The 27,962-nt window shown below is 50.7% G+C and overlaps 13 protein-coding genes across 13 annotated transcripts; 5 read left to right on the top strand and 8 right to left on the bottom strand.

Annotated features, from left to right (window-relative positions):
- Positions 1 to 92: 92 nt before the first annotated feature.
- BDQ94DRAFT_173089 (ketopantoate reductase family protein) lies at positions 93 to 2,525 on the top strand (the record flags this gene model as incomplete). The annotated part of the gene is made up of 4 exons (XM_026772094.1): positions 93 to 244; positions 302 to 342; positions 405 to 834; positions 899 to 2,525. The coding sequence occupies 4 exons, from the start codon at positions 93 to 95 to the stop codon at positions 2,523 to 2,525; spliced, it is 2,250 nt and encodes a 749-aa protein (XP_026623425.1).
- A 1,190-nt stretch (positions 2,526 to 3,715) lies between these two features.
- BDQ94DRAFT_173090 (DASH complex subunit HSK3 family protein) lies at positions 3,716 to 4,042 on the top strand (the record flags this gene model as incomplete). Its single annotated transcript, XM_026772095.1, has 1 exon — positions 3,716 to 4,042. The coding sequence occupies one exon, from the start codon at positions 3,716 to 3,718 to the stop codon at positions 4,040 to 4,042; it is 327 nt and encodes a 108-aa protein (XP_026623426.1).
- An 81-nt stretch (positions 4,043 to 4,123) lies between these two features.
- On the bottom strand, positions 4,124 to 5,313 carry BDQ94DRAFT_148984 (histidine phosphatase family protein). Its single transcript, XM_026767289.1, has 4 exons — positions 5,024 to 5,313; positions 4,667 to 4,930; positions 4,329 to 4,544; positions 4,124 to 4,275 (listed from the first exon to the last, which is right to left on the bottom strand). Exons 1-4 carry the CDS (start codon positions 5,197 to 5,199, stop codon positions 4,209 to 4,211), a joined length of 723 nt encoding a protein of 240 aa, XP_026623427.1. The 5' UTR covers positions 5,200 to 5,313; the 3' UTR covers positions 4,124 to 4,208.
- A 1-nt stretch (position 5,314) lies between these two features.
- BDQ94DRAFT_148987 (ATP-dependent RNA helicase SUB2) lies at positions 5,315 to 8,197 on the bottom strand. The gene is made up of 5 exons (XM_026767290.1): positions 7,720 to 8,197; positions 6,712 to 7,122; positions 6,299 to 6,659; positions 5,992 to 6,249; positions 5,315 to 5,939 (listed from the first exon to the last, which is right to left on the bottom strand). The coding sequence occupies exons 1-5, from the start codon at positions 7,964 to 7,966 to the stop codon at positions 5,894 to 5,896; spliced, it is 1,323 nt and encodes a 440-aa protein (XP_026623428.1). The 5' UTR covers positions 7,967 to 8,197; the 3' UTR covers positions 5,315 to 5,893.
- Positions 8,198 to 8,406: 209 nt separating this feature from the next.
- On the top strand, positions 8,407 to 9,015 carry BDQ94DRAFT_173093 (ribonuclease P Rpr2/Rpp21/SNM1 subunit; the record flags this gene model as incomplete). The annotated part of the gene is made up of 1 exon (XM_026772096.1): positions 8,407 to 9,015. One exon carries the CDS (start codon positions 8,407 to 8,409, stop codon positions 9,013 to 9,015), a length of 609 nt encoding a protein of 202 aa, XP_026623429.1.
- Positions 9,016 to 9,076: 61 nt separating this feature from the next.
- Positions 9,077 to 9,563, bottom strand: BDQ94DRAFT_76098 (uncharacterized protein). The gene has a single exon (XM_026776469.1). It carries the CDS (start codon positions 9,431 to 9,433, stop codon positions 9,137 to 9,139), a length of 297 nt encoding a protein of 98 aa, XP_026623430.1. The 5' UTR covers positions 9,434 to 9,563; the 3' UTR covers positions 9,077 to 9,136.
- A 578-nt stretch (positions 9,564 to 10,141) lies between these two features.
- On the bottom strand, positions 10,142 to 11,199 carry BDQ94DRAFT_76103 (uncharacterized protein). Its single transcript, XM_026776470.1, has 2 exons — positions 10,734 to 11,199; positions 10,142 to 10,566 (listed from the first exon to the last, which is right to left on the bottom strand). The coding sequence occupies exons 1-2, from the start codon at positions 11,007 to 11,009 to the stop codon at positions 10,336 to 10,338; spliced, it is 507 nt and encodes a 168-aa protein (XP_026623431.1). The 5' UTR covers positions 11,010 to 11,199; the 3' UTR covers positions 10,142 to 10,335.
- A 1,300-nt stretch (positions 11,200 to 12,499) lies between these two features.
- On the top strand, positions 12,500 to 13,849 carry BDQ94DRAFT_76120 (WW domain binding protein 11). The gene is made up of 2 exons (XM_026776472.1): positions 12,500 to 12,615; positions 12,811 to 13,849. The coding sequence occupies exon 2, from the start codon at positions 12,933 to 12,935 to the stop codon at positions 13,815 to 13,817; it is 885 nt and encodes a 294-aa protein (XP_026623432.1). The 5' UTR covers positions 12,500 to 12,615; positions 12,811 to 12,932; the 3' UTR covers positions 13,818 to 13,849.
- Positions 13,850 to 14,403: 554 nt separating this feature from the next.
- On the bottom strand, positions 14,404 to 17,003 carry nimA (serine/threonine protein kinase nimA). The gene is made up of 3 exons (XM_026776474.1): positions 16,853 to 17,003; positions 16,732 to 16,784; positions 14,404 to 16,673 (listed from the first exon to the last, which is right to left on the bottom strand). Exons 1-3 carry the CDS (start codon positions 16,902 to 16,904, stop codon positions 14,697 to 14,699), a joined length of 2,082 nt encoding a protein of 693 aa, XP_026623433.1. The 5' UTR covers positions 16,905 to 17,003; the 3' UTR covers positions 14,404 to 14,696.
- Positions 17,004 to 17,273: 270 nt separating this feature from the next.
- Positions 17,274 to 19,749, top strand: BDQ94DRAFT_76125 (ankyrin repeat and BTB/POZ domain protein). The gene is made up of 2 exons (XM_026776473.1): positions 17,274 to 17,795; positions 17,860 to 19,749. The coding sequence occupies exons 1-2, from the start codon at positions 17,559 to 17,561 to the stop codon at positions 19,606 to 19,608; spliced, it is 1,986 nt and encodes a 661-aa protein (XP_026623434.1). The 5' UTR covers positions 17,274 to 17,558; the 3' UTR covers positions 19,609 to 19,749.
- A 781-nt stretch (positions 19,750 to 20,530) lies between these two features.
- On the bottom strand, positions 20,531 to 21,237 carry BDQ94DRAFT_148996 (uncharacterized protein). The gene has a single exon (XM_026767291.1). It carries the CDS (start codon positions 21,215 to 21,217, stop codon positions 21,044 to 21,046), a length of 174 nt encoding a protein of 57 aa, XP_026623435.1. The 5' UTR covers positions 21,218 to 21,237; the 3' UTR covers positions 20,531 to 21,043.
- A 165-nt stretch (positions 21,238 to 21,402) lies between these two features.
- On the bottom strand, positions 21,403 to 24,516 carry BDQ94DRAFT_148997 (uncharacterized protein). The gene has a single exon (XM_026767292.1). It carries the CDS (start codon positions 22,139 to 22,141, stop codon positions 21,848 to 21,850), a length of 294 nt encoding a protein of 97 aa, XP_026623436.1. The 5' UTR covers positions 22,142 to 24,516; the 3' UTR covers positions 21,403 to 21,847.
- A 1,920-nt stretch (positions 24,517 to 26,436) lies between these two features.
- Positions 26,437 to 27,158, bottom strand: BDQ94DRAFT_148998 (uncharacterized protein). The gene has a single exon (XM_026767293.1). It carries the CDS (start codon positions 26,744 to 26,746, stop codon positions 26,516 to 26,518), a length of 231 nt encoding a protein of 76 aa, XP_026623437.1. The 5' UTR covers positions 26,747 to 27,158; the 3' UTR covers positions 26,437 to 26,515.
- Between the last annotated feature and the right edge of the window lie 804 nt (positions 27,159 to 27,962).

Consider the following 27,962-nt stretch of genomic DNA (forward strand, 5'->3'; position numbering starts at 1 on the left):
CCCGACAACCCTTTATCCTGGATGATTTGCTGGTCCACTCGGTCGCTGCCATCCAAGAGACTCCTAGACTCCGTTGAGACTCAGGCATTATCATGGGTCGTCTGCTAACGCGGGTCTGTTTAGTGGGCAGCAATGCCATCTCGGCGTTCCTTTCCTGGAGGCTCCAGGCGACAACCTCCTGCGACGTGACACTGGTCTGGAAATCGGGCTACGAGGCAGTCTCTCAATACGGCGTGTCTTTCAAGTATGGCTGGTCGCTTATTCTTATAACACGGCGAGGTTCTGACAGGGCGTGATTTAGGTCAAAAGCGTTTGGAAACGAACGGTTTAAGCCACGTCATGGTGAGTTCTGCCCCTTGGTCACACGTCTGTTCGCTTGTGTGCTGATTAGAGTTCTGCGATAGTCGTTCGGACGCCCGAAGAAGCAGCATCACGAGAGAACGCATACGACTATGTAATCCTCTGCGTCAAGGCTCTGCCCGACGTATACGACCTGGCTGCGGTAATAGAGTCCGTTGTGACCCCTCAGCATACCTGCATTTTGGTCAACACAACCAATACCCTCGGTGTCGAATCGCATCTGGAACAACGGTTCCCGACAAACGTCGTCCTTTCGCTTGTCTCAGGCGTCGAAATCACCCAGATCGGAGCCAGCGAGTTTGAGCACCTGAACTCATCGGAAATATGGATCGGTGCTACGAATCAGAACTCGAACGTTCCCTCCTCCATCCAAACCGATATGGCCGCGGCGTTAGCGATGACTCTGAGCTCAGGCCAGGTGGATTGCAAAGTATCGAAGAATATCAGACAGGAACAATTTGAACGTATTATAGGGTGAATTATCTCCCCGCATGATTTACGAGGACGTCGATCTTTTGCTAACCACTGCATATTCTAGTCCTATCGCCTTCTACCCCGCCAGCGTTATGTTTGATTCTGGAAATGTACAGCAATTATTAGAAAAAGTTGGCGTGCGTCAGCTGATATCGGACGTGATCGACGAACTCATCGATTTGGCGAAAGCACACGGTTGCTCTTTTCCCAGCGACTTCAACCAGAAGACTATGGAGAAGATGACGACCACCCAGACGCCAAACACTATGTACCAGGATTTCCAGGCTCGGCGTCCCATGGAGATCGAGACGTATCTTGGTTCTCCCATCAAACTGGCAACGGAGTCCAATGTCAAACTCCCACGCATCGAGACCCTCTATGCAATGCTGCACCATATCAATGCCACTAATCTGAGCAAACCTCGTGATTCTCCCCCTCCGGCCCTGGCTCAGCCTCCGCCCCGGGTGTCTTCGGTTCCTCCTCCCAGAAATGGTCCTATGCGCCCGCCCCCCGGAAGGTCAAGTTCCGCCATGATGATGCCCCCACCGAGACGTGGACCTCCGATGCCTGGAATGTCGCGACCACCAAGCGCTCAGCCCCCGGCTGGCGGACCTAGGATGCCCCGTGAACCGTCATTGGAAGGCCTTGAGGAGTTCAGCCATCTGGTCGTCTATGATGATGCGGGCGATCAGGGTATGCCTGCAAATGGTGCCAATGGCTATCCGGACGTTCCGCCAGGCGCCGGACCATCTGGACTGGCTTTGAGAGAACGCGAGCTGGCCATTCGCCAGCGGGAGTTGCAGCTTCGAGAGCAAGAGATGCACATGCGTCGTGGTCCCCGCAGACCTCCGCCTTCCAAGGCAGCTGCTTTCGATGAGGAAGACGAAGATGATTACTTCGATCCCATGGATACTAGCTTGGTCCCTCAGATCGACCCCGACAACGTTGATATGCTGAGTATCACATCAAAGAGGACAAAGAAAATCCCCAGTGCTAGTCAGATTCGCAAGAACCCCGAGCTCCTTTCGAGCACTGGCGGGGGTGGTGGTGGCGGCGGCGGCGGTAGAACTGGGACGTTCAGCCGCTACTTTGGAGGAAACAGGAAGCGCGCCAGTGACCGTATCATGCAGGAAATCCCTGGCCTTCATGACTCTCTCCTAGACAACCCCATGATGGCTTACTCGTCAAACCGGTACGGGTCTGTTGACCGAAACCAAATGGCTGCGGGTTCCCGGACCAACTCGATGACTACCAGCCGAATGGGTGACTACCCTCCTCATCCGTACCCGCAAAGCAGGAGGAATAGCCATTCTCCTGCAGCTCCTTTCGGTGGTCCTCCTGGTCCGCGAATGGGCCGCCCAGCGACTGCCCAAGACCAGAACTTTGGCCCACCTCATGGGCCCCCGAACGGCGGCCACCCGTCGCCTCCGGGACACATGCGAGCGCCAGTCCCTCGCCATCCTCCTGGGCATGGCAATGCGGTAGGTCCGCAGCAGGTTGAACAACAAATTGGGGTGAGCAAACCGTATCCCGCCAAGGGCACTCCCAAGCATAGAAGTCTGACAGGAAGTGCGAGCGCCAGCGCGGAGAGTGGTGACAGCGGGGCTAGTGCCAACCTCGATTCCGAGACCTCTGCCCATAGCAGCCAGATTAGCCTCGGCGCGCAGCCAGCTGCAGCGCCCGTTCACTGAGTCGCGAAGCCCGTCCTTCCTTCGTCTCTCCTTCGAAACCGCTGAGCACTTGCCTTGGCCCTGACTGCTATGGACACGACTGGTTTCGTTAACGTCTCCATCTTTTCCCCTTTCCAGTCGGGAGGGTGATTTCCATGCCTTTTGGGACACCCTTCCCCGTATTGCTTTTTGCTTCTTATAAAGGATATACTTTTAATGAGATGCTTTGGCAAGGAGGGTGGGCACAGACTCCATGTCAATTGTCTGTTGTTTGCGGCTTTCTTACATATACACCAAGGGACATAGGGGCTTTCACTTTCTCACTTTCTCGTTTGATGATTTCCACTACGGAGTGGTCGGGCGGGCGCGTGCGTGCGTGCATGCATGATTGTTGCATGTGGTGATTTGCCTTGACTTTGATTATCTCTTTTTTTTTCCTCTCAAGTTGCACGGCATTCTCGAACATTAATGAGCATGAGCATGAAGCTCCACCAGATAAATACGTTTTCTTGACTTTCTACAGCTATACCACCGACGTTCATTGCCAGACGCACACCATACATGCCTTGTTTCTGCAAGACCCAGTGTTGTACACTACCCAGCTCGGCGCATCGTCCTGTTGTCTATTCCCTACCATCTCCGCTGCTTTGTTTGACACGCATGCCCTCCTTTGACTTGATTTCCTTGGCCGTCTCCTTCCATAGCTGTTCTGTGCTGTTCTGTATGGGCTCTGGCGCGAACATCACACCACCCTGTCATCTTTCTCATTCATGGTCCGGTTTCTGGCGCATAAAAAGAGCAAGGGGTTGATTTATTCGGTTGATTGATTGATTTGATTTGGCTGGGTTCATGTTCCTACCGGGTGTTAGTGAGAGGAACTGCGTCGGGATTGTCGGCGCGGCAACTGCTCCATTGATTAGAACATGTTGACAATAAACGAGACTTAATCGAATTTACAACAGTAACACTACCACTCGTGTATGATTCAAGAGTGATGTCTAAAGGTAGACAGACCATGGCAGCATTTGTTGCCGGAGGCACCTACACGTGACCTGCAGTACCGCGGGGGTAAACAAATCCCCTCGATCTGCAGCTCACATCACTTTGTCCAACACACCACCATCTACACAACTACAAACACTTCTCCTCTTTACAGACTACGCCCCAACCAACTCAACCACCAAGGAGGACTAATTAATAAGGAACCAACAATGCCCTCCCACCAATACACCCACTCCCAATCCCTCCCCCGACACTCCATCCTCCCCGCCTCCACGACCGCTGGCCCCTCCTCCATGGGCAGCTCCTCCATGTCGATGGCCAAGACGCGCCAGTACAGCAACCTGCATAATCAGCTGGAGCAGCTGAACGCTAATCTTCGGGACACGGAGAATCTGCTTAGGATGACGGCCGTGCAGGCGGAGGATATGCGCTTCTTGGGCGGGTACGTTGGCGCGTTGTTTATGGGGTCTGCGAAGGTGTTGGGGGAGGAAGGGGTAAAGGGGGATAGTAGTGGGGAGGAGAAGAGGGAGGGTTGAGTTGGGATTTTCCTTGAAGGTTTATTGGAGAAACTTGGGGGTATCACCTTTCATGATGGATATGTTATGGATTGGTACAAGGATATGGGTATTGTGAGTGTTTATTCTCTATTGACTCTCGGTCTATTTGCTGATTGCAAAGATCTTCTATAAGCAGTCAGTCATCTCAGCTGTCGACTACGAATCCTCCTCCTAGAATGATTGCTGGCTCGTCGATGTTGTGGTGTTCGTAGCTGGCGTACAGCGTCAGCTAAGCTACGTACAAATCTCCAGGTTATATACTCACCTCAATGTGCCCACACCACCCGCTTCCAAAATCAGCGCCGTCTCCGTCAACGGCTTCCCCGTCCACCGCATCGCAAACGCACGCAGGATATGTCCATGTGCCACGACGAGAACATCGCCCTTGGAAGAAGAGTCGCCGTCGAAACAGGGCTTGTGGAACTTCTCTCTGATCTCTGCAATCACGGCGTCTAGACGCTTGATCACGTCTTCGGGGGATCTAGTGCACCATCATCAGTTAGCTTAGCTATCCAATACAAAACATCACACACCACCATCAACAACAACACCATCATCCATGACACCATGCATAAACGCAAAGAAATAGATGGGATAACATACTCTCCCCCGGGACACCCATCTCTCCAAATCTCCCACTCCCCCTCTCCCTTCTCCCTCCTCATCTCCCGTATCTGCTTACTCGTCAACCCCTCATACTCCCCATAATCCCACTCCCTGACAGCCTCCGTAACCTCCACCTTCGCCTCCGTGCGTATCGGCTCCTCATCCTCCGACTTCCGCGCCTCGTTCCACGGTAATCTCTCCTTGCATCCGATCTCGAGGAGTTCGAGGGTACGTTGGGCCCGTGCGCGCGGCGACACGTACCTACACCACCACCACACATCTATCATTAGCCTACACCCCCCACCAGTTATCGTATATAAAGAGGGGTGGAATGGGGGTTATGACATAACATACACATGAACCAACTTCCTCGGCACAATCAACCGATCATTCCCGACCAGAGCCTTTCCCGTGGCTTTTATACGCTTCTCGCCGTTCTCGGTCAGCGGCAGGTCCGTCGAGCCGGTGTGTCGGCCGTTCAGGGACCAGGAGGTTTCGCCGTGGCGGATTATGAAGCAGCGGGGGGTCATTTTTCTTTCTTTCTTTTGGTGTTTTCTTGGAGTATGTTGGGGGATGGGTCGTGGGGAGGGGAGATTGGGTGTGTAGTAGGGAATGAGAGGATGGCTTATGGGGACTTAATGATGTGGTGGTGGTGAGTAGTAGTAGCGGGGAGGGCTCGCTGGTTGCGTCATAGGTTTTGTTTAAGTGGATAGGTGATTTGGTCGGTGAGTGAGATGGGATTGGGTCTTATCGATAGGGACGGAGGGTTACAAGTATGCATGGGATTGGAGAGCTGTCAATGTTGCGATGGAGAAAGGTTTTGCTATTTTTGTTTGCTTCTAATATGGAGAGGGTTTTTGCTGGTATGTGACACCCTTGAGATCCTAAAGTGCTGCTGGCTTACGGCCGAGGAGTTGGGCAAGCTGATCTGAAGCAACAGTTCCTAATCAAAATAATCGCAACAATTGATAATACACTGTCATGCTAAGAGGCACTGGCCCAAGACACATCCCAGGCATCTAGTTATTATCCTTATCATTTAGTACGCTTTTTATCCTCCAGATGTCCCCTTCCCTACCAGTGCCTCCCAGAAAGCGACATGTTAAATAGCAACCGAACCATCACGCCAAAGGAAACACGGAAACCGAAGACGAAAAACCTGCGATAAAATTCAACTCAATTTCTCCTGCTACATACTGTTCCGGCGAGCACAGGCCCAATCATCTAGGCCATGTAAGTGCTCGAGTCGACGCCGCCCTCGGGGTATTCACTGGTATTCATTAGCTTCGCCCGCATGGTTATAAACATCAGTCTGTACTTACGGAAGGGCAACCTCGAAGCGCTTCTCGATGTCCTTGAGCACCTTCTCGTCATCCTCGGTGCTGACAAAGGAAATCGACAGACCCTTGGTACCGAAACGACCCGCACGACCGACACGGTGCAGGTAGGAGTCGGCATCAGCCGGCAAGTCGTAGTTGATGGCAAGGTTGATGCGCTCAATATCGATACCACGTCCGAACACGTCGGTCGCAACACAGATACGCTTGTTGAACTCCTTGAACTCCTTGTAGCGTTTGATACTACTAACCGTTAGTCATAGTAAACGACATGAACAACAAGTACTCTTACCGCTCCTCCTGGCTCACACCAGAGTGCACCGCAATACTGGGGAAGTTGCACTCGCGCAACAGCTTGTCGAGCTCATTCGCACGCAGGGTGCTCTTGACGAAGATAATAACCTGGTTGAACTCCAGGCTATCCAGGAGCTCGTTCAGCTTGCGGTTCTTCTCCGCTTCGCTGAGCTTAATGTAATATTGCTGCAGACCGTGCAGCGTGAGCTTCGTGTCGTCATCGACGTAGACCTCGAGAGGGTTCCTCATGAACTTCTTGCACACGGGGCGGATCTCCTGAGAAAGAGTGGCACTGAACATCATAACCTGCTTGTCGGCAGGGGTGGCACGGAAGATCTCCTGGACATCACGACGCATGTCTATAACGAATCGTCAGTACGGCGTAAGATAACCTAACACAAAGAAACTCACCGATCTGGTCCAGCATCTTATCACACTCATCGAGAACGAAAGCCTTGACGTTGCGCAGAGAAAGCTTCTTGTCGCGGACCAAGGCGTTCAGACGACCAGGAGTACCAACAACAATGTTGGGGTAGGACTCCTTGTTAGACAGCAATTCAACGTCCTTCTGGATAGGGGTACCTCCGTAGAAGACAGCAGTCTTGACATCAGGAAGGTACTTGCTGAAACGAGCGTACTCGTTCTTGATCTGGTATGCCAACTCGCGGGTGTGGCACATAACAAGGATAGAGCACTCGCCAGGAACCGGCTCCAGCTGGTGCAGAGTGGTCAAAACGAAGACCGCGGTCTTTCCGAGACCGGACTTGGCCTGGCAGAGAACATCGACGTTCAGAATGGCGGTAGGAATGCAGACTTGCTGGACTGTAGTGAGGCGGAACCGTATGTTAGACTTGTACTCGACCCATAAGTTTTGAGAAAGAGAAAAAGCAATTCGCGTCGCAGCGTCCGTCCATCCCCGAGGTTTTGAGTCTGAAGGGATGCATTATAGTCCCACATTTTCTTCCACCAAACAACGAAAGTCAAATGAACTTGCACACAGTCGAAAATTGTGTCAGCTGCAGTAAGACATCTTGTTCAGAGCTCTTTCTGCAGGCGGCAGGAGGACGGCTGCAATTCAGAGAACGGTGGAAAAGCGTCCGACCCGTGTTCTTCGGAAGCAAACCACGATTCATCCAGAATCTCTGCAGGCGAACAAACCAATCTGTGGTATTCCCTGAGCATGGTGTTGCCGTAATTCACCAGAGTAAAGTGAAGCAAACAAGCAAAGGCTGTAGATGCACTACTGCCGCAGGGCGACTCGTCTTATGTATGACGCGAAACAGACATCCTCATGCCGCCCGCAAGCTGAGGCGAGATGGGCGCCCCAAAACGACTATGGATTTTCCCCGCGGAGATGGACGGACGTTGGAACATGGAGCAATGGAGGGAGCTTTGGGAAAGAATACGTGATAGACTAACCCTCCGATGGATGTTCGAAACCGCAATCGGTGATGGCACGTAGGAGTTCCTCTTTGAGCAAAAAGTCGCGGAAACCGGTCGAATGAATACCGACGTAACTACCCTTCTTGTCCGGACGGCCGCCAGAAACCGTCAAGTCGCCCTTCTTAGCCTCTCCGTTAGAGGCGGGGGCAGCGGTGGTGGCCGCCGCGTCAGTGGTCTGAAGCTCCTCGTCGGAGTAGTCGATGAGATCCTCTTCGTGAGACATGGTGATGGATGGTGTTGATAAGGGAAGTATTCGAGAAAACTCTGTTGTTGTCGCGTCTTATCCCAAGGCAGTCGAGCCGGGGTAGGTGTCGTCAAGATAGAAACCGGGGGTGAAAAGCTATGCAAGCCGAATATCTAGTTCGAAGACGATGCGAAATCCTCCTCGTGACTGTTGTGAGATGAATTGAGGATGGGAAAGGTCGAAGCGCGAAGGAAGACGATGGAGATGAAGAGAAGGTTGTCGACGCGCGAAGGGATGGAAGCGGCTGAGCCTCCGAGATCCAAGTCACGTGAAACGAGTCCATTAGTCACCGGCGGCCAACTTCCTTGCCGCATCGGGTTAGTGCCGGACGGCTGCTCGTGAAGCTTAGACTCCCCCGCTGCCTCCATGTGAATCAATTTCTTTCTTAATACTTCAGGCTGATTACATGTCTACTCATCATGGCTAAAGCCAAAGCAAAGGGCAAGAAGGATTCTGCTGGTGGCGCGCACAGCCACATTCGCGCGAGAATCGACTATCTCTACAATGCTGCCACCTTTCTACAATCTATCGGGAAACCCTCTCCGCAGCAGCCATCCGCCAGTCAACAAAATGATCAAATCGACATAGCAGAGGATGCCACCAAAATGCAAGGAACAGAGCGCATAGTACCGCAAATTGTGAAATCCGATATGGCATTGGTGGAGGAGCCGACCAAGCCAAAAAATACATCGATGAGGGAGCGACTGCCTCAACTCTCTCGAGTCTATATGTCGCAAATGCGCGGTGTCTCTCTCAAGTCGCAGCTCCGACTACCCATCGACGTCAAGAGGTCTTTCTGCAAGCGCTGCGATACTTTCCTCATTCCTGGAGTAACCTGCACGCAGGATATCAGAAACGCCAGCCGCGGCCGCAAAAAGCCATGGGCGGATGTTCTAGTTGTCTGTTGTTCTACGTGTGGGACGGAAAAGCGCTTTCCTCAAACGGACAAGCGGAGCAAGAAGTTGTCTGAGCGTCGGAAAGAACTGCCCAAGGAGGAGCAAAAAGATGAAGTAATGGCGGGTGCTTGATTACGTATTACGAATCTCCGATATCCCACCCTACATCTGCCCTGCATCGTCAGAGTCGCCTACCTGAAGTTGCGGCGGATGCGAAGTAGCCCACCCGGATCGTTCGGTCATGGCTGTTGGCCTATCTGCAGTCTTCGGGATTGAAAAAGATATCCACCGGTATGATCGGGGCGAGGGTGAAGAGGCTTCCACACAGAATATCAACTTCCGTGTACTCTGGTGCATGTATGGCACCGCAACTCGGGAGAAGATTGAGCACTGGGTGCGTCACACGCAGCAGATTCCATAGTATCTGGCACAGGAGATGAGTTGTCCAGCGCAGATTGACAAGCCTTGTAGGCGCAGAAATGCATTGAGAAAGCCAACGAAAGAAGGACAATATATTTACATATAACACTTGCCGCTGAAGCTTCCACATTCGGGTATCCTCTTGGGCATATCAGGCTGTGACTGGTTCAAGGGGTACATGCTTGAGGCTGCCGATGATTAGGTTGTCAACGGGTATTGACAGGGCCATGGTACAGGTTGCTTTCGGCAGCTGACATTCAATAACAGATTTCGAAACGAACACAAACGCAGGTGATATCGTTGCAAATGGATTCCGCTCAGTCAAAACAAAACAGAAAGGATAGATGCTCGTCGGGGAATCGAAACATGATAGAAGAACAGCGGCGTCATCAACTTCGTAGGGTGAACACGTAAATCATGAGATGAGAGGGAGTCGCACTCCAAGTAGACGATAAAATGCAGAGGTACACCAACGCTATCAACACCTTACTACCCTGGCAATTTTCAGGGTGGTTTTGGAAGCCAGAAATAGCCGCGAGGCCGATATTTCGATCTTTAAACAGCAGTCCTCTCCAAATACACAGACGAAGGTAAAAGAGCAAAAAGCAACCCCTTGCCTCTGCGATGAGAATCAGAATCAGCATGAAGAACGCTGGGCAGCACAGTTATAATAACATAAGGTCCGCGAGGACACAACTGGTTTATGAACACATTTTTCGTTCGTCGGTCGAGCACATTGTCGCTCGTCCGTCATTTTGCAGAAGGTTTTTATTTTTGCAATGACCGTCATCGACCTCCGAGGTCTCTGTGAAGGGCATACGAGTAACGTGAGGCGTATGAGCAATCGTGGGGTCGTCAACCGATAGAGGAAAGTCGAATGCGGGGAAGCCTCCGGGGCAGAAAGACCATGTAATGGTGTTAGGGTAATCCGAGTAGAGAAGAAAAATTTGAGGGTTGAAAGTTCAGGAGTATAAGGTGTGTTGGTTGGGAGTGTTGGGAGTATAGACGGAACATATCGCAAGGGTTGGCATCTCAGTGTCTCCGGCGGGCGGCTTGATCCAGGCGTTGATCGAGACCTTCTATACGGCCACGGTACGCTTTCACGATTTCTCTAATATGCCCGATTTTCGCAAGCTCATTCTCCAAGTCGTCAATTGAGGCTAGAATGGAACGGGTACGGGCAATCTCAGCATCAGCGTTGCGAATGACGTTGCCGGCGCGATCGTAAGTGCTTTGGATAGATATCTGCATTTGCTCTTCCAGCTACTGTGTGTTAGTGTCTGAGTATCAGGCGATCATCAGGAAAGATTATCAAGGGGAACAAGGCTAGTCAGGGCCACGGTAGCAGACAATATCAAAGGGAAGACCACGTAACAGCAGAGTGGACCCCGACAGTATATAGAGAAAGATAAAGAAGGCGCGGCACCTACATCATCAAGGCGATTGCGAATCTGTTGTTGTAAACCATCCAACTGCTGCGAAAGCGCCCGTAGGCTCATAGGATCCAGGATTAATCGACCGTGGCTGCTGGCGGCGCTGGCGGCGCGCGAACTGGAGTTGCTGGTGCGTCCGGTCCCTCGGCCCCTGGAAACACCATTGGCACCGTGGCCGCCCTGCAGCGCTATCTGTTGTTGTTGCCTCAGAATCTGGATCTCGGAGGAGGTGAGGCCAAGCGAAGTGTCGGGAATCGAGGCTGATACGGACATTTGGTCCCGGCAGAGACATGCTCCTACCGCGACAACAGTCTAGGAAGCGCCGGTCGATCTCGTAGTGGGGAGATTGAACGAACCGAAGTTCATGGTGAGGACCGATATGCGCAGGTGAGAGATCTCGTAAACGAGCGTCTGAGAGGGGAAGTATAAGAAAGCCGGGAGAAAAGGAGGGAAGAGAGAAATGTCGTAGGTAAAAACAGGCAAGGATAGACACCACCCGTGGGATGATGGAGGCGGGGGGAAGGGGAAGAGGAAACAGATCAAGACCCGGTCAATGGCGGAGTCTTGTCAGTTCCCCGAAGTGGATGTTAATCCCTTGAGAGAATCAAGGTATCATTGGAAGTTAAAGGAGGGAAGCCAAAGAGGGGACGAGGCTAGATAATTGGATCGTTGGTGACAGAGAAAAAGGAACGAAGAAAGTGGCCCCCGTGAGTCGGTCGGGGGTTACACTGACGGGCGACAATGCTATTGTTTCGATCTTCCAGGGGGAAGCCTGGCACGAGCGATTCAAGACGGCCGGGCCAGTGGTCAGCCTCGGAAGTTGGCTGGAAGGTGGAGGAGGATGAGAGGAGGAGGAGGAGCGAGCAAGAAAGTCGCGGGCGAATGCAAGGAAGAGAGGTTGTACTAGTAGGAAAGTGTAGATAGAAAAGATGGAGGTGCGGGAACCCGTTCGGAGGGGAAGGAGAATGACAAGGTTGAACAAGAAGAAGCAACGAGGAAAGTGCTAAGATCAGGACAGTTGGTGAGTAGACCAGGCCGTGGGGGCTCTTTTTATGCACCGTATCTCATTCTATAGAGGTTCCTGTTCTCCTCATTGACCCTTGGTACCTGAATCTGGGAGACGAGGTACTTGTGCTGGTGTAGTAGTAACAGCCGGGGTGACCTTCTATACCGACGATATCCTGACCGACACGGGAAAGATTGGCTGATGCGATAATCCTCTTGACTTACAATCGCACTGACAATCAACTCGGGATAGAGTACTACGCCAATCGATCAATCCATTTGGAAGCGAGAGTCAACCAGGATCATCCGATTGTTGGACGAACAGCACTGTTGGAAGAGAGCGTGACCCGAAACAGGCAATCAACTCTCTCAACTTCGCCCGCCCGCAATTTTGACGGCATCGCGTCCTTCTCCAAACGCTCTTCTCCCACTCCACCGTCCTCCCCTCTCAGGCATCCAATTATCTTGTTACCACCTTCATATATCCTACTCGAATCCTTCGGCCGAGGCGACTCTTAATTTCCAATCATTTTCCCCTCGAGCCCTAGTGTGCTCTGCGTCCGTACAGCTGACAAAAGCACCTCACCAACCATCTTGTCCGAATTGCCGCACCAAGCGCTTCTTCAACCGCCATCGACGACGCCGTCATCGACACACCCCATACTTCAGGCCGACTAGGCCTCCTCATTATTCGACAAAAGGAAAGAGTAAGACTCGTTGCGCTGCCCAACCCGTGAGGCTTGAGCCTTGCGCCCTAGGTCGTCGTGACCTTCATATTATTGGTCTTGGGTCAAGGTTCCGCAGCTACAGTCGGCTTCGCGAATCCGCTGCGCCCGTGGTTGGCTTTCCATGCAGCTTGATTAGCTATTAGCCTGTGAGCACTCTTCTTTCTTTCTCCCCATTGCTTAGTGTGCTGCAGGAGCTTCCTGATGGCCATACAGCCTCCGGAGCTCGTCATACCCAAGCCTGCCCCTCTAATCCCCGACAATTCAAAGGCTAGATTACAAGGAACTACATTGATATGTGAGATTGCGTTTGAGTGACTGACATGGAAAATCAATTTATCTAGTACACACATAGTGCCTAACAGTCTGACGGAACAATACCCATCCCCGTGGAGTAATTGACGCCCTATCCATCCACCTCACACCTCAACTCACAACTTCACCCTCACCCAACCCGTCATCCACCATGCCCAAAGACAAAGAACGCAGCTTGAACCCGGCAGCGGCGCAACGCAAACTCGACAAACAAAAAAGCCTCAAAAAAGGCAAAGCAGAAGCGCAAGCCCGACGAAACGAGAAACTAGCACGTCGCAACCCGGAGCGCATCCAACGACAAATCAACGACCTCAAGGCATTCGAAGAATCAGGACAAAAGCTACGACCCCGCGATCAGGAGCTTCTGGAAGCCCTGGAACGTGATCTGCGCGCCGTACAGAAGGCCAGAGAAGCGTTGGGCGATAAGGCGCCCAAATTCGATAGCTTTGAATCTAGACGAGGCGGCCAGCACCGTGGGCGCGGGGATGCTGCAGTCTTGGGCAAACGCAGGCGAGATGGCGGCGACGGCAACCGGTTTAGGCACGATGGTGATGGGAGTAGTAGTAGCGACGAGACAGATGAGGAGGTGAGAAGGATACCCATGCCGAGGGATACGCCTCCGCCTATCCCGCGACAGTACCGGAAGGGAGGGCCAGGAGAGGCTGCAGGTGGTGGTCGGGGCCCGCACGCTCTTCCGGCGAAACCGCCCGTCGTTGAGGCGAAGACTGTGTACGAGGCCAAGCCGGAGATCAGGAATCTCCGACAAGAGGCGATCAATAAGTTCGTTCCTGCAGCCGTCAGGGTTAAACAGGAAGCTATTCGGGGACAAGGCAAGCTCTTGGAACCGGAGGAGATGGATCGGCTGGAGCAAGCAGGGTATAATGCTGGGCCTGCAGAAGGCGAGGAGAAAGTTTCATCAGCTGCACCAGCTGATGATGAGGACGCTCAACGGCGACTCTTGGAAGAGGAGGAGAGGCGGTTTAATCAGGAGCTTCGGTCCGTGCAGATCGAAGAGGTGGAGGATGAGGATGCATAATAATCAATCACATCCTCCACCCGTCATCCCATGATTAGGATCTTACGAGGCGTTGGTCGGGTCTCAAATCAATGTAACTATAACTCGATGCGATACGAAAATAACATCAAAATCTAAAATCATCTGTCCATCGACAGTTGGATTTCCAAACAAGCCATTTTGGTCACGAGTTAATTTCGGACATATGCACCAATTTAAAACATTGGAGTGAGATGACACGATCAAAGCAAAGTCTGCCATTGCAGAATTTAAGGAGAAAACCCAAATCGGTATGTACACAGGAGCCCTTCCCATACCATATGTAGCCCATGAATCACCAAATTAACACCAACCGTGAAACACCATTAGAATGGGGGTAAAGGAAAAGTGAGGTTCAAAAGAGTGTGGCAGAGGATATCCAGGGAAAGGCCGTAGTGAAAGGCTCGAATCATCAAAAGCAGAATCAAAATCCTGTCGAGTCACCAAGGTGTCTTTCAGTGGCAGTATTCCAAACAGGGGATGTCAAATGTAATATCTGTACAAGTGGAGAAGTGAAGTGAAGATCAAACAACAGGGGCATCACGGCATTAGAGAACAAAGGAAAGTGAAGATCTTGGTGAGATAGGATTAACGACGATGCGGCGCAACAAAATGCATCCCACGTCCCATGACTGGCATGGCCAACGTTGGTCTTTGAGATAATCCACCAGCCGTAACTCCGGAATATGTTTCGACTATTAATAGTAGATATGGTGAGGTGAGGAGACGTCCTCAGGGAGATACCCAAAAGCCTACTGCAGCTATTCCCGTGGGTCAACCAGCAAGAAGCCTGCAGTTACTATGTGTATGAGAAATGGTGGCAATATCTGAACATCGCCCAGGTAAATAGGCCGATTGGAATCACCTCAGATTGCGGATAACTTTTCTGCCTCGGGCCAAGAAGGGACTAGGCATCTCGTCCCTCTCGGGGTCCCAAACAGCTGGAGAATCGCGCTCTGTCGGCTTCAGCCCAGTGCGGGGATCACTCGCACACCGCTTGATTTCGTCAATGGGACGGCCACCGGCACGCGCCTGTGCCAATTCAACCAAGGTTCGACCGCCCATGTTGCGTTGCATAACGGCCTTGTACATCTCCTCCCCGCCTCCGTTTGCCTTTGAGGCTAGTTGCTTGATGCCTGTCTTGCGCGTGGGTGAGCCAGCATCGGCAGCCAGGTTTGCTGATGACGGGATTTTGGACAAACGTCGGTGAGGCGATCGTGATTTGGCTTCCCTCTGTTGGCTGTCGCCAGATCCACCAGATGACATCTGCGGCAGTCTTGACCCGTTGGTGGGAAAGATGGGAGGCTGAGTGCTCAGCTTCTGCATGAAAGCAGCGGTGTTCTGACGGAGGAGGGGCCTGGGCGGAGCCTTGAAGGGATCAGGCTTGACCTTGGGGCGTGTTGGAGAAGGTAGATCGGGGATGTCATCTTCATCATCAGAGTAAGCCAGGGTGGGCTCCCACTTCGTACGGTTTTTCTCCGCCTCGGCGAAGATGTTCTTGCCGGAATGAGTCCCAGAGGTCCGACGCGGGGACAAAGAGAGTGATGCAATTGAGATCGGAGAAGGCTCTGCCATCTGAACATCCATAGGCGATTCAACCACGGTTTTTGAGCGGTTGAAGGGGGTGCGAGTTTCCTTTCGTTGTACTTTGCTCGCGGCAGGTGATTCCAGAGATAAATTGCTGATATCAGTACTAGAAGGCTGTTCCGTGTCGTTGTTGCTCATAGAAAGCCGGGAGTCGTCGCTAGAATCCTCGCGAACAACGATATTTCGCTTTTGCTTCTCAACCTCGATTGCAACTCGCTCCTGAACTTCGCACTCAAATCTCTTGCGAAGCTTTTCTATCTCGTTCTGCACCTGACGATCAATTTCTAACCTGGCTTTCACTTCCCACTCGCGGCGCACTGTATTTTCAAGCTCAACTTTCATTTGTTGTTTTTCTTTCTCGAGTTTCGCGTAGGCCTGCTCAACGTCCCGAACCTTTTGCAAGGCGCTCTCTTCACGCTTGCGGAGTGTCCTGGACAGATCGGTAACTTCCTTCTCCTTGCGCATCAAGCGGATGATCGGCAGATTGATGAGGGCAGCAGTATCGGGACGGTGGTCCGGGTTAACTCGCAGACAGTTTGCGATGACGTTCTTCAGCTCAGGCGAGTAGAAGTCGGGTAGAGGAGCAAATTTTCCTTCCCGAATCCTCTGCACAAGTTGGATATGGGTTCTGGCATTGAAAGGCGGCTCTCGCTGACAGAGCTCGTACATGATGCAGCCGACCGCCCAGATATCGGAGCGCAAGGTATACTTCTCGGCCGCGCATATTTCGGGGGACATGTAGAACGGAGTTCCGACATAAGTAGAGGCGAAATCATGCGAGTTCATCAGCTTGGACAGGCCAAAGTCACCCAGTTTGACCGTGTTGTCGCTTCCGAGGAAGATGTTCTCTGGCTTAAGGTCACGGTGAAGGATAGTCATCTGGGCCTGCTTTCCTTTAAGACCCGACGGCTTGGGCGCAGGACCAAGTATGTTTGACCCGACGTCGACGGGATCCGAGCCATAGTGACAACGGTACAGAGCAGTCACTAACTGCGACAGGATGCGCCACACAAATTCCTCTTCTGCGTACTTGTTCGTCTTCTTGAGGTTCTTGATGACCATACTCAGATCGCCACCACCGCAGTACTCCATGTAGAGATACAAGTCCTGGGACGCCTTGAGGTGTTCGCGATGGTAGTAGGCGACAATGTTTGGGTGTCTAAGAGAGCTTAGGATGTTGAACTCGGCCGTGAGCTGCTCTCGCTCTTTCTGGGACATCTTGATGTAATTAATTTCCTTTCGGCATAGGATCTGCATCATTACGTCCATAAGCACGGTGTCATATTGTAACGGGGGCTCGCGATCTTACAAAGCCATCTGTCTTCCGCCGAACTTTGCGAATGATCCCGAAGGAACCGCAACCTAAACATGAACTGGTTAGCCCTGTGTATATCAAAAGGATGCAGATAAGTAGCAAAAGATTGACATACCAATCTTCTCTAACACCTCATACTTATCAGCCTCCGCCAATGCAATTGCCATTGTGGCTATTGGGTGAATCCGGCCACTGATAAGGAGGTAGAGGATGGAGGTAAAGTCGGAAGGAGATGTGAGAGGAGAGAGATGAGGGGTGTCCTATTGCATTTATGGACCGAGGCTTGTGACTGGAACCTGCTGGGTTAGTAGACGACGTGGTGGGAGTGGCACATTCAGTTGAGTTGTAGATTCCAAGAAGTAGACATGCAAGAAGGTAGAAACGCTGGATGTTTGGGTGCAGGGCTGTTGCTAAGCAACGCATCCTGCCAAAGCCCTTTCCTGCATGCAGCAGGCGGTCGGACAGTAGGCGGTAAGCACTGTTGCATCACGGACGACTGGATCACTGGTGCCATCACTTCACAGGGATGCACTGGCCTCGTCTGCATGGAATATCGGATAATTCTGGCGGGTATATTGTTGACTAAGACCCTCACCACAAGATCTAGTGATGATATATCTGCAAGGAGAGTGAATATGCGATGGATGTTTGTCTACCATGTCCTTCCAAGGGAGACTCTCCTTTCGGGGGTGGCAATCGCGGCTCCACGTGATCTCGGCTTATCGATAAGATGATGGCATCGGCGCCGTTTGAGTCCCGCCTTTCGGACATTCGGCATCTGTCAACGTTCGCCTCCAGGACACTGTGACGGCACCGCCATAATGACGGAAGAACCGAAGGTCCTCCGGAAGGACCAGCTTGAGGTCAGCTTGCATAATGAGAAAAAGCTGATCAAGGAGGGCGCAATCAAAGACGACAACCCTCTGGACCTTAGCGAGCCGTTTCGCGAGCTATGCAATGCCTGTCGTAAGGGGGATCTCAAAGTTTGTCAAGAGAAGATCACAGAGGGAGTCAATATTAACGCCCGTGATCCCTATGACTACACCCCCTTGATTCTGGTAAGTGGACTCGTTGTGAGAACTACGGGAATAGACCGCCTTGCTGACTGAAGCTGTGCAATAGGCGAGTCTCTGCGGTCATTACGAAGTTGTGCAGCTACTCCTCGAGTCTGGTGCTCTATGCGAGCGTGACACATTCCAGGGCGAGAGGTACGTTGCTATTACAATGGCTTTTCTTCATGGATATCGTGTGAATTACTTACAATTGACTGCCCATAGATGCTTATATAATGCCTTAAACGACCGTATACGGAATCTGTTATTGGAGTATGATTATTCGAAATCGACGGATCCACTTCAGCCTCTGGCCGCGCATATCACCTCTCTCCTTACTCGTGAAACTCCGATAACGTCAGATATTGTTGTCACGGCAGCTGATGAATCCCTACACCTCCACAAGTTTATCCTGGCTGCACGGTCGCCGTACTTTCATCGAAAGTTGGAATCCGCCCCTGGTACGTCAACATGGAAACTTCCAAATACGATTCCACCAGAGGCGTTTGGCACAGCAATCAAATATCTCTATTTTGGAGAAGCTCCTCGCGACTTGAGAAGCGGTCCCGGCACGGGATTCACGGAATCGGAAGTTTTCGCAGGCATCGACAAGATAGCCAAGCATCTAGAGATCAACACCCTCGTGGATAGTATACTTGACAGTGGGGATAGAAGACTTGCCAGACAGAGACGCACCATGGAAGTTGCCAAAGGACGAGACCAACTAGAGGAGTGGTTCCGGGCGAATGTGCTCAAGCACAAAGTGACGGTAGAGACAGCAAAGGCAGACGATATTAAGTGGGACAGGGACAATGCCATTTATGCGGATGTTCTGCTCCGAGCAGATGAACTCCCTGACGACGAGGAGGATATTTTGGAGGAATCTGAGCCGACTGAGGTCGAACACGGGCGCTCCAACGGGTCTGGCAGACGCGTACCGATGTCTACTCTTTTCCCTTGTCATCGGGCAATGCTTCTGCGATCGGAGTTTTTTCAGACCATGTTTGCCTCATCATTCCGGGAAGCCCACATGAAGGATCACCTGAATGTCATCAGCGTGGACTGTTCTCCGGATGTCCTGGAGATTGTACTGACCTTCCTCTATACCGAGCGGGCTGACTTCCCGCTCGATATTGCGGTCGATGTTCTGTTCGCATCGGATATGCTATTTATTGAAAAGCTCAAAACGAAGGCAGCCATTGTCATCAGCACACTGGGTAGTGGCAATATGTCGCAGGCAGAAGCTGCCCGGACACGCGGCACCAAGGAAGAGGATGATCTGGATATCTACGCCATCATCAAGGCTGCGTGGTTGACCCGTGTTCAACGACTCGAAGAATTTGCTGCGCGATACCTCGCGTACCGCTTGGAAGCTCATATCGACTCGCCGGAATTTGCAGAACTTATCCAAGAGTCGGCGTCCCGCATCCAGTCCCGACAGGAGACGGATTCCATCGAGCTGCTGGATGATATCCGCTTCTACCTGAGTGAACGATTCAGGTTGCGCTTCGATGACGCCGGTATCGATGAGATGATGGAGCCCACGCAGCCGGTGGCCGATGGTGCTGGGGTCAACGGAGACGTTGAAAAAGTCACAGAGGGAGTGGAGAAGATCCAAATTTCAGAGGAAGGTTCTGGAGATAGAACGAGCGTGACTGTTCGGTCATTACAGGCCGATGCGAAGGCACAGGAGCAGCCACTCATTCATACACTGGATGGCGAAATCGCGGTCGACGAGTTCGACCAAGATGCGATCAACTATCAGATCCTAATGGAGAAGCTTGACAGGATCCTAGAGAACTTGAACCTGGACGCCTAGAGCCTGGCAGCGAGCCAGACGAGCTGACGATTGATGACTTCTACAGGTGGTATTTAGTGGACAGTATATAGTATACAGATATAGAAGGACTGGATACGGTGCATGAATGACATTCGGAAATATACTACATGGCTCGATGAGCAGTGTCCCGGTCTACGGGGATACTTGACGCTGAATCAACGTGCATTTTGATCTTTACATTGAGTATGAAGCGGTCCTCATGCAAAGCACCAGACTGCCTAAGCTCCAGGCTTACCCCTATCATTAACTTGTTAGTACCTCGACACTGCAAAGCACACCACGCAACCTATTAGTGAACCTCCTACAGGGGTATCTCAACCCCATCTTCTGATGCCGACCATCCCACCCTCCATCCGTCCGGGCAGTCGTAGTCCACGCAAGATGCATCCTAACGCACCCGACAATCCCAAAATAAAGTTATTTACCATACAAGCTAGTATATCTAGTACCCCCTCCGATACCGCCCATGCCTTTCTGACCAGGGCGGAAGGCGGAAATGTCGCAGTAGGCACAGACATCAACACATGGATACATGAACCAGGATGCCAATCCTCCCAGAACACACCACGCCACCGGTCCGTAGTTACCCTCTCGACTAGAATCACGCCCCGAGCCGCAGAGGTCAGTGCTAGAGAGGGCCACCTGTGTACGTACTTTAGGGGGGGCGAAAGAGATAGTACAGTAGAATCATGTCATGCAAATGAAACTTCGAGACTAAGCCGAGAGATACTTTGGCGGTTAGGAACTTGGACGAAGCGAGAGAGTCTGTGCTTGACTTTTACCACATATTACTTAATTTACATCCATACAGCCATACATACGTTGATATGATACAAAGATACAGACCAGGAAACATACAGGAGGGGATGGAGTGGACTGGATTAGATTGCGAGAAAAAATAACCATCAATCATCATTGAGAAAGTATGCAGCTACATACTTACTAGGATGCAAGAAGAATTTCCATCTCGACTGACTGCACTGAACGAACCCGAATTCGACCGGGATTGACCTCGTTCTGGACTCATTCGATGAGTAATAGGAGGATGGGAATGCTTCACACTTGCTTCCTTTTGTTCTATTTTTTGTTTTTCTTTCCCCCAAGTGCAGTGGTTGAAAGTATGTAGACACTCACTCTCCGAGTCCGCCCCATGTTTGGGGTCCGGTCAAGATGCAGGCCAAGGTTAACATATGTATAAGAGGCGATGTTATTCTTGGAATAATGTGACGAGATTGTCTAAACTGCATATTCAGCATGTAGGTAACTGTGTATGTATGTATTCATGTATGTATGTGTGTGTGTAGGTATTGTCATATGGACTTGGATAGTATGGCAGTGGGAGGGAAACAGCTGGTAATAGATACTCCGTACGTGAACTCGACACTTCCACCTTCGCTCCGCTTCACCAACCAACCTACAACCTCACCAACCACAGCCAGTCATGGATAAAATCATGTACAATTACTGTTACACACTCCCGGCAATTTGGCACTTGAATTGCCGGCCGCATGGGGAAACAAGAACAGCAGGATTCTCGGTGAGCAACAGGCTGCATGGCAAAGAGGGAGATCATCGTGATCTCCCGCATCCCACGCAGGTTTGGCTGGGTCCTGCGTGGTTTTTTTTTTTTTTTTCGACTGTGGAGAGAGAAAAAAAAAAAAAAAAAAAAAAAAAAAGAGGAATGGGTTGGAAATTGGGCCGGGATGATGGATGACTGGCCCTGCAGGTTGGAAGTGAATCATGAATGGGAGAAAAGGTAAATTGATTGATCATCATCATCAATCAAGCAATCAGCCAACCAACGGAAGGGCTGAATATTAACTCCATAGCAGATGCAATATAGTAGGTCCTGCCATTCCTCGACCCCATCCTCCTAACTCTACTGTCAGACTCAAGAGTGTCATCTAACAGGCTGTTACTCTTAAAGGTCTTAGTGGATGCTCGGGATGATCAGGACATAAAAGACTCCAGAACACACAGACACTAAAGTAACCCGCAGCCGAGCCAGCCAGTCAGCGACATCTGCTGCAGGTGGGAAATCGCCAACGCGAGATGGGATGCTGATCAACCGGACTGATTGGTGATCCGAGCCCTTCTTTTTTCTCCTGGGGCTGTTCTTTGCGACGGTCGGGCATTTCCGTTGCGGATCATCTGGCTGGCTGGCGGTCGGGGGTTTTACGTGCCAATCGGTCGGGCTGCGCAACAACAGGGTTCAGGATTATCGTCCATGTTGGGCGTCAAGCTGCCGAGTGCTGATGCTGGCTGGCTGGCTAGCAAGCAGCCTGGCTGACGCTCGCTTCAAAGTTTGAGGGTCTGCAGGAAGGCCACCTACTGGTGGAGAGGAGAAAGATGGAGGATTGCTCTCCAACTCCAGTGGATCGTGAGATAGATGAATAGTACGAAAGGGATTGCAGTTGCGCCCATTCCAACCCGCGCCTCGATGCGGCCCGGTTTGCCACGACCAAAGGCAGCTTCTTTCCCACCCCCTGCAGTCTACGCAGTACTCACTCATTACTGGATATACTGGTTGACTCCCGTTGATCCTCTCCAATCACTCTTCTCGAACTTCCCAATAAGATCGACACCGCCATGGCCTCGATCGGGAGTGCGGGGATACAGCACTGATTGGTGCAATATTCGACGAGCAACGCGCCGTTGAGCGATCTCCAGCATCATCACATCATCGCGTGCGTTTGCTGCGTGGGAAAACTGGAAACAAAGCATTGCAACAAAGACTGCTTGAAACAATGAACTCTACTACACCGTCTCCGTCATCCACGGAGTCGCCGATATTGGATGGGGTCCATTCGGATCCCCAAGTGGAGGCGGGAATTCCTCCCCTGAGGGGCTCCAGCTTTTCTCCTCCATTGACATCTCGACTTGCTTCAAGCGACCCTCCACTCGCTGGACACCGTGTACTCCCGTAGGATCACGCCAGCGCTAGTCTCTCTGTATGGTAAATCATGAGGGCGTGGTAGGATGCTCGCCAGCAACCCGCCACCACACTTAGCCCATCATTGTTTCCTTCCCCGCCGCCGCCCAACGTGGCCAAACCCGCCTCTCAGGCATCGCCATCGGCTGCCATATCCCTGTCTGCTATCCTGCCAGCTTATCACAGTTTCCCTCTCGACGGATGATCGGTTCTGTGGCATGCTGATCGGCTACGATGTGGAAGCCCTAAGGTCAACCCTGCTCCATTCTTGCATTCCTTCTGGCCAAGGGGGTTTTCCACAGTCTGAGACTGACTGGATTCTATCGTGCCGCCGATGCTAGCCATGGCGCCACTTAGATCCCCTTAGCTGGGAATGCTAGTCAAGGCCCTGGTGACCTCGATTCCGGTTTCTCGGGTCCGTCTAGGATGTGCTATCCTGTGAAAGACTTCCTCTTTGGGGTAGTTAACGCCGCTCTGGGCGCTGTCCTAGTCTACTAAGTGTGTTTCTAGTTGCCACACTGGCGGAAATGACCCCCCAATTCATGGAGCCCTCCTACGCCATCAAGACAAGGTTATCCAAGTCCAACGGCCCCCAAGCCCATCGATCCGATAAGCGAAGGATTTAGCACGAGGGGGAAAGAGTGGGAAAACGGCGGAGCCGAGCTTCAGGTATCGGGCCCCCGATTGATTGTTATCCCTCTTGGTATACTGCTCCGACACTATGGCACGGTCTGCCCACGAGCAGAGACGCGCGTAAGCAACCAGCCCAGCCCCCTGCCCCTCAGCCCCAGGACATAATATGAATCGTCGAGGAGATTGGCTCGGTTTTGTACGGCGATGGCACCGTTACTCTGTGGGGGTGTTGCCGTGTTGGCTCACCCAGTTACCCATCCTAATACCTCCGACCTCACAGCCACAGCCATCGCTATCTTTTCAGGCCACACGGACCCTGAGCCAATGCAGGAAACCCGGTCGATCAAGGACAGAGCGTGATTTCGTGCAGAAAGCGCCAGTATAGTATACCGAGTATAGCCGCCGTAGTTACTCCGGGATTGAGGATGTACCTGCGGCCTGGACTACAAGGAAGGTAAGTATCTGCGGAGTAAGTCGATACGGGATATGCGCGCAGGCTTCGTCCATCAAATCAGAGGCATTATATCCAGCTGCAGCGTTCTCATGTCTCAACTTTCGTTCGCTGCAGCGGAGTTGGAAGATCGCCCGGATGCTAAAAATTCATCCAACCATCTATTCTGCAAGTGCCGGCCCCAGAATAACGAGCGGTCAGACTGAGAGGCTGAAACCCGGTCTGCGTGTCAAGTCACATCTTCCATGCTGCTCTGACTAAATATGAGTCACTACATTGTGTGTGAATGTGATCGCTACGGGCCTCGCGTACATCAGCCACTCCCTGTGGGTGCATTCTGCAGATGAACTCGAACTCCAAGATTTGAGGCGCCTGCAGGTGAGTGATCTGTCTGCCAGTGAGTGGCAGCGGGCGGATGGATCTTGTCATCTGACATCGATTAGTCTTGTGATGTGTAGATGCATGATATCATGGCGGATCAGTCTCGATGATCAGTCCGACACACATCAGACGCCATTTTTGAGGCGAGCTGTGCTGCTGCTGCTGTAGCTGTACGGAGTAGAGTATAATCCGTAGACACATCGAAAAGCGCCAGATGTCAGTCAGTCACCCTACAGCCAGGAATAACGATCTACACAATACAGAGAGGCATGGACGCCTAGTGCTGACCGAAATGCTGCCCTCAAGCATCATCCTTCCCTCATGCTGCACTAGTTTAGAATCCCGGAACCGCCTCGGTGACATTCCGAGCTGCCCTTATTTCCAGGCAGATAAATTCTTCTCTACTCAACCAGGTAGACCTGCAATGGACAACACCAGAATTTCATGCAAGCTAAACATCTAAATCATCACTATATACCGTCTACGTAGATACATGCATAGTTAACAACCATACACGAAAAACCATGAATAATACAGAAGAATTATAACAATACCATACAGACAGCCAGAGACAGCCGACATGAGATGATTGATTCGCTCCACATAATCCCGACACTAAACTGCCGTTAGTGACCTATAACCTCGGGCGTCGGACTTGTTCTGGAGATGTTCTGGGTCCACACTAGTCTGCTCTGGGTATAGGCGACCCGCCTGCCACGCAGCAGATCTGTAGATTTGTTACGTGTATTACGGTTACTGTTTTGCTGATACTGTTATTTTTGGGAATAAGTGGTGAGTGAGTACATTTGATTGAGTAGCAGGGATAACGAATGGAGGGGATTTTAAGAAGGGTTCCTGGAATATCAGGAGAGAAATACGGACAGAAGAGCGTTTACTTACTTCACTAAGTAAGGACTAGTCAGAGGCATTGTGGTTAGAACAACTACTTTATGTAGTGGTTGGTGAGTAGGAAATATATCCACGGAGTAGAGTATACCGAACACATAATAGGGAGTAGTATAGTTTGAGTGTTCGCTACTGGTTCTTGCTTAGTATAAATCATGTTATTGTTCATTAAGAAGTAGTCCTGATCGTTCGATTATTGAGTAGATAATAATCATCTATGTGGAAGCAAGAAAGTAATAGACACATTCAACTATACATCTATACTGCTACTTTCTCGATATACCCTTCATTATTTTTACTACGAAATATGGACAGTTACTAATAGTATATTTCAGTATATTCCCAATACAAACATCATCACTCAAAACGAATGTAGATCACTCAGCTTGAGATAGACATGAAAATCCATATGAGACTGCCGCGGAGAAATATATATCAGCATGATATCCAATAAGATTACCTTTTTGGCAGAATTAAGTTTGATTGACATGTGTTCAGACACTACTATTACTTAATACCTCTGGACTAATGTAGTCCGTGAGAGGGATGGAGATGAGAGAATTCTGATTCTGGCTCGATGGTTGCATGGGTGGGTTCTGCATGCATGTACGAAGTGTATGTATGTGCTTGCTCGATAGGGGGGTTCTCTGTTAGTTGGAAGTTTGGTTGGTTTAGAATATTGTGTTGGTATGGCTCAGAGTATCTTGGTACTAGTAAGTAAGAAGTGATGGTAGGTTATCTAGTAGTCGTATGCCGGGTTGAGGTGGTACATGATTCATTTCCATTGTAGTAGTAATAAGTAGACGTGCGTGCATGGATTAGAAATATATAACTATATGTATTTGACGAGAGTATACTATCACTGCTTCAAGATCTACCACTAGCTACTGCTTCAAAGGTACTATTAGTGTCTATTGATTACAGGAATTACTATATAGTTGAAAAGAATTGCTCTAATGTGTGAGAGGGTTATATATGTATTCTAATATACATTTGCCGTGTACATGAGTTGGTACTTTCAACATTATGTTTACAGAATGCTATGCACCTGGCTGGCAATTATCTCACTTCACTATTGACTAGTATATAATCCGTACTAGTCAGGTTCCATCCTTGCTTTCAATTCAGACTTACGGTGGCAACTTCTGCCCGGTGAATGTCTATTACATTGTATCAACCCAACCAACGATCCATTGGCGCCGTCGCCTCCATGAACACCCAATCAAACTACGAAGAGAATCCATAGTAGAAGGAATCTGACTGTTTTGCCACAAAGGAAGCGGCGAGTGCCACTGCTCCCAGCAACCTAATCAGGGCTTAGATAGTATATGGGCCGATGGCTAGACGGAAGCCCAGTAGAAGGAATGGGTGAGGTCAGGTGCTCTACAGCCTTGGTGAGGCTTCAAGTAAGAAGTAGGTGCAAGGTGTCTGAGACAAGTGGGAAGAAGTAAGCCAGCCTGCTAGACAATAATCCTAGACTACAGACCTTCAATAACTACGGACAAGTTATCCAACAACTGAACCCGGGAGTAAAGAGGGGAAAGACTAGCACAGAATGAACAGACCACTGCACAGCTAACCAGCTATACCACCCACCCCCAGCATAACAACCAAATGAACAATCGAAAGAACCACACACCCCAAATTCTAGAACCCATCGAACCCATCAACCATGTGCTTCCATCCACCGTTCGCCTTACCACCCAAAGGTTCACCACCACCGGATCCCTCATTCTCCCCTTCATTTCCGAACCCTGACTGAACTGACCCATGGCTATCCTTCCTCCCCTTCCACGCTTAGCCGAGAACACCATCCATCTATCTCCAACACACACTATTCATTCCCTTCTACACAATACTCTACACCTCGCATGTCCACCCATAAACAGTATAGCACAAAACTCCACCTCGGACAGACAGATCTACTAACAATCTACCAAGTGGACTGACTTAGTGTCTCATCTCGTCTCATCCATATTACTTTGTAGCATGTATCCCGTTTCCCGTTTTTCCCGGCATGTGGGCTTCCACGTTCCCAGCTGTCCGCGCCCCACTTCGGATATGAAAATGTATCCAGGGAAAGACATCAGTAAAAGTGGGTACGAAATTTGGCCCAGCCCTAGCCATGGCATGAGAGCCGATCCTTCCATCATCACATTAATCAAGGATGAGAGAAAGGCAGAAACAGGGACAGGGACCAGACAGGTTACAAGGAATAGTTTGATTGGGACATGCCGATAGCCGACCGGATCATGATTCTTTACGTAGATTCACATATGTTCATAGTATAGTAGACCTGACTGAGTGGCTAACATGACTGAGGGAATAAGTGGGTATATACATGACTAGCTAGTTAGTCAGAAAGGTGGTTACCTAAACCTGCTCTGGACTGGACTCCACTACACGCACTTTGCCATGCAACGCACACACACACGCGCGATAGTACCTAAGTGGGGTCCTTTCCCTCGTGTATGTGAGAGAGAGTGTGTGTGCGTCCGAGTTCAATCTCCGGGTTATATCTAGCTAACTAACTAGTCTTGCTACTAAGTGATTAGTTCATGTCTTGGGATGGAATTGTACCGAGGTTCATCGATGGATCGATCAGCCTCGTGTATATTGCAGTCTTGGATAGTATCTAAATAGTGAGTAAGTAGTAGATGAAGTATACACCACTAACTAACTATCCGAACAATAGAAGAATGACATATGAAAGGAAATTCGGATACGAGCTGCACATCATGCAAGCTGCTCAATATGTAGCTCCCGTGAACTTTGTCCTACGTACCTCTCCATCTACTACCTATTTATCCATGTAGAAGAGAGAATTGAATCGACCAACTGACCACTACCAAACTGGTCTCCAAAAGCAATGTACATGAACCAGGATTAAAGATTCCCCTGTGGTCGCTAAAACATCGGCTAAGCAAACGGCATGACATGACTCGACCCATCCCATCATCTAACTATCTGGCCGGATTAAACTGTAAGTAAATGAGCACACGCCAACAGACTAACCAAGTGGCCTTATAT

The sequence above is a fragment of the Aspergillus welwitschiae genome (assembly GCF_003344945.1).
Source record: "Aspergillus welwitschiae strain CBS 139.54b unplaced genomic scaffold BDQ94scaffold_30, whole genome shotgun sequence".
Lineage (NCBI taxonomy): Eukaryota > Fungi > Ascomycota > Eurotiomycetes > Eurotiales > Aspergillaceae > Aspergillus > Aspergillus welwitschiae.

Bases quoted from the DNA above. Each gene is read 5' to 3' on its own strand.
- BDQ94DRAFT_76103 (XM_026776470.1), bottom strand. From the start codon at position 11,009: ATGTCCGTATCAGCCTCGATTCCCGACACTTCGCTTGGCCTCACCTCC. The intron at 10,567-10,733 runs GTAGGTGCCGCG...AACACACAGTAG, and splicing joins TTCGCAATCGCCTTGATGAT to CTGGAAGAGCAAATGCAGAT.
- BDQ94DRAFT_76120 (XM_026776472.1), top strand. From the start codon at position 12,933: ATGCCCAAAGACAAAGAACGCAGCTTGAACCCGGCAGCGGCGCAACGC.
- nimA (XM_026776474.1), bottom strand. From the start codon at position 16,904: ATGGCAATTGCATTGGCGGAGGCTGATAAGTATGAGGTGTTAGAGAAG. The intron at 16,785-16,852 runs GTATGTCAATCT...GTTCATGTTTAG, and splicing joins TGAGGTGTTAGAGAAGATTG to GTTGCGGTTCCTTCGGGATC. The intron at 16,674-16,731 runs GTAAGATCGCGA...GTAATGATGCAG, and splicing joins GGCGGAAGACAGATGGCTTT to ATCCTATGCCGAAAGGAAAT.
- BDQ94DRAFT_148987 (XM_026767290.1), bottom strand. From the start codon at position 7,966: ATGTCTCACGAAGAGGATCTCATCGACTACTCCGACGAGGAGCTTCAG. The intron at 6,660-6,711 runs GTGAGTTTCTTT...GATTCGTTATAG, and splicing joins TAAGATGCTGGACCAGATCG to ACATGCGTCGTGATGTCCAG. The intron at 5,940-5,991 runs GTAAGTACAGAC...AATGAATACCAG, and splicing joins CGCTTCGAGGTTGCCCTTCC to TGAATACCCCGAGGGCGGCG.
- BDQ94DRAFT_76125 (XM_026776473.1), top strand. From the start codon at position 17,559: ATGACGGAAGAACCGAAGGTCCTCCGGAAGGACCAGCTTGAGGTCAGC. The intron at 17,796-17,859 runs GTAAGTGGACTC...GCTGTGCAATAG, and splicing joins ACTACACCCCCTTGATTCTG to GCGAGTCTCTGCGGTCATTA.
- BDQ94DRAFT_76098 (XM_026776469.1), bottom strand. From the start codon at position 9,433: ATGTGGAAGCTTCAGCGGCAAGTGTTATATGTAAATATATTGTCCTTC.
- BDQ94DRAFT_148984 (XM_026767289.1), bottom strand. From the start codon at position 5,199: ATGACCCCCCGCTGCTTCATAATCCGCCACGGCGAAACCTCCTGGTCC. The intron at 4,931-5,023 runs GTATGTTATGTC...GTGGTGGTGTAG, and splicing joins CCGAGGAAGTTGGTTCATGT to GTACGTGTCGCCGCGCGCAC. The intron at 4,276-4,328 runs GTGAGTATATAA...GCTGTACGCCAG, and splicing joins GGTGGTGTGGGCACATTGAG to CTACGAACACCACAACATCG.
- BDQ94DRAFT_148997 (XM_026767292.1), bottom strand. From the start codon at position 22,141: ATGAGTGAGTACTGCGTAGACTGCAGGGGGTGGGAAAGAAGCTGCCTT.
- BDQ94DRAFT_148998 (XM_026767293.1), bottom strand. From the start codon at position 26,746: ATGGTGTTCTCGGCTAAGCGTGGAAGGGGAGGAAGGATAGCCATGGGT.
- BDQ94DRAFT_148996 (XM_026767291.1), bottom strand. From the start codon at position 21,217: ATGCGGGAGATCACGATGATCTCCCTCTTTGCCATGCAGCCTGTTGCT.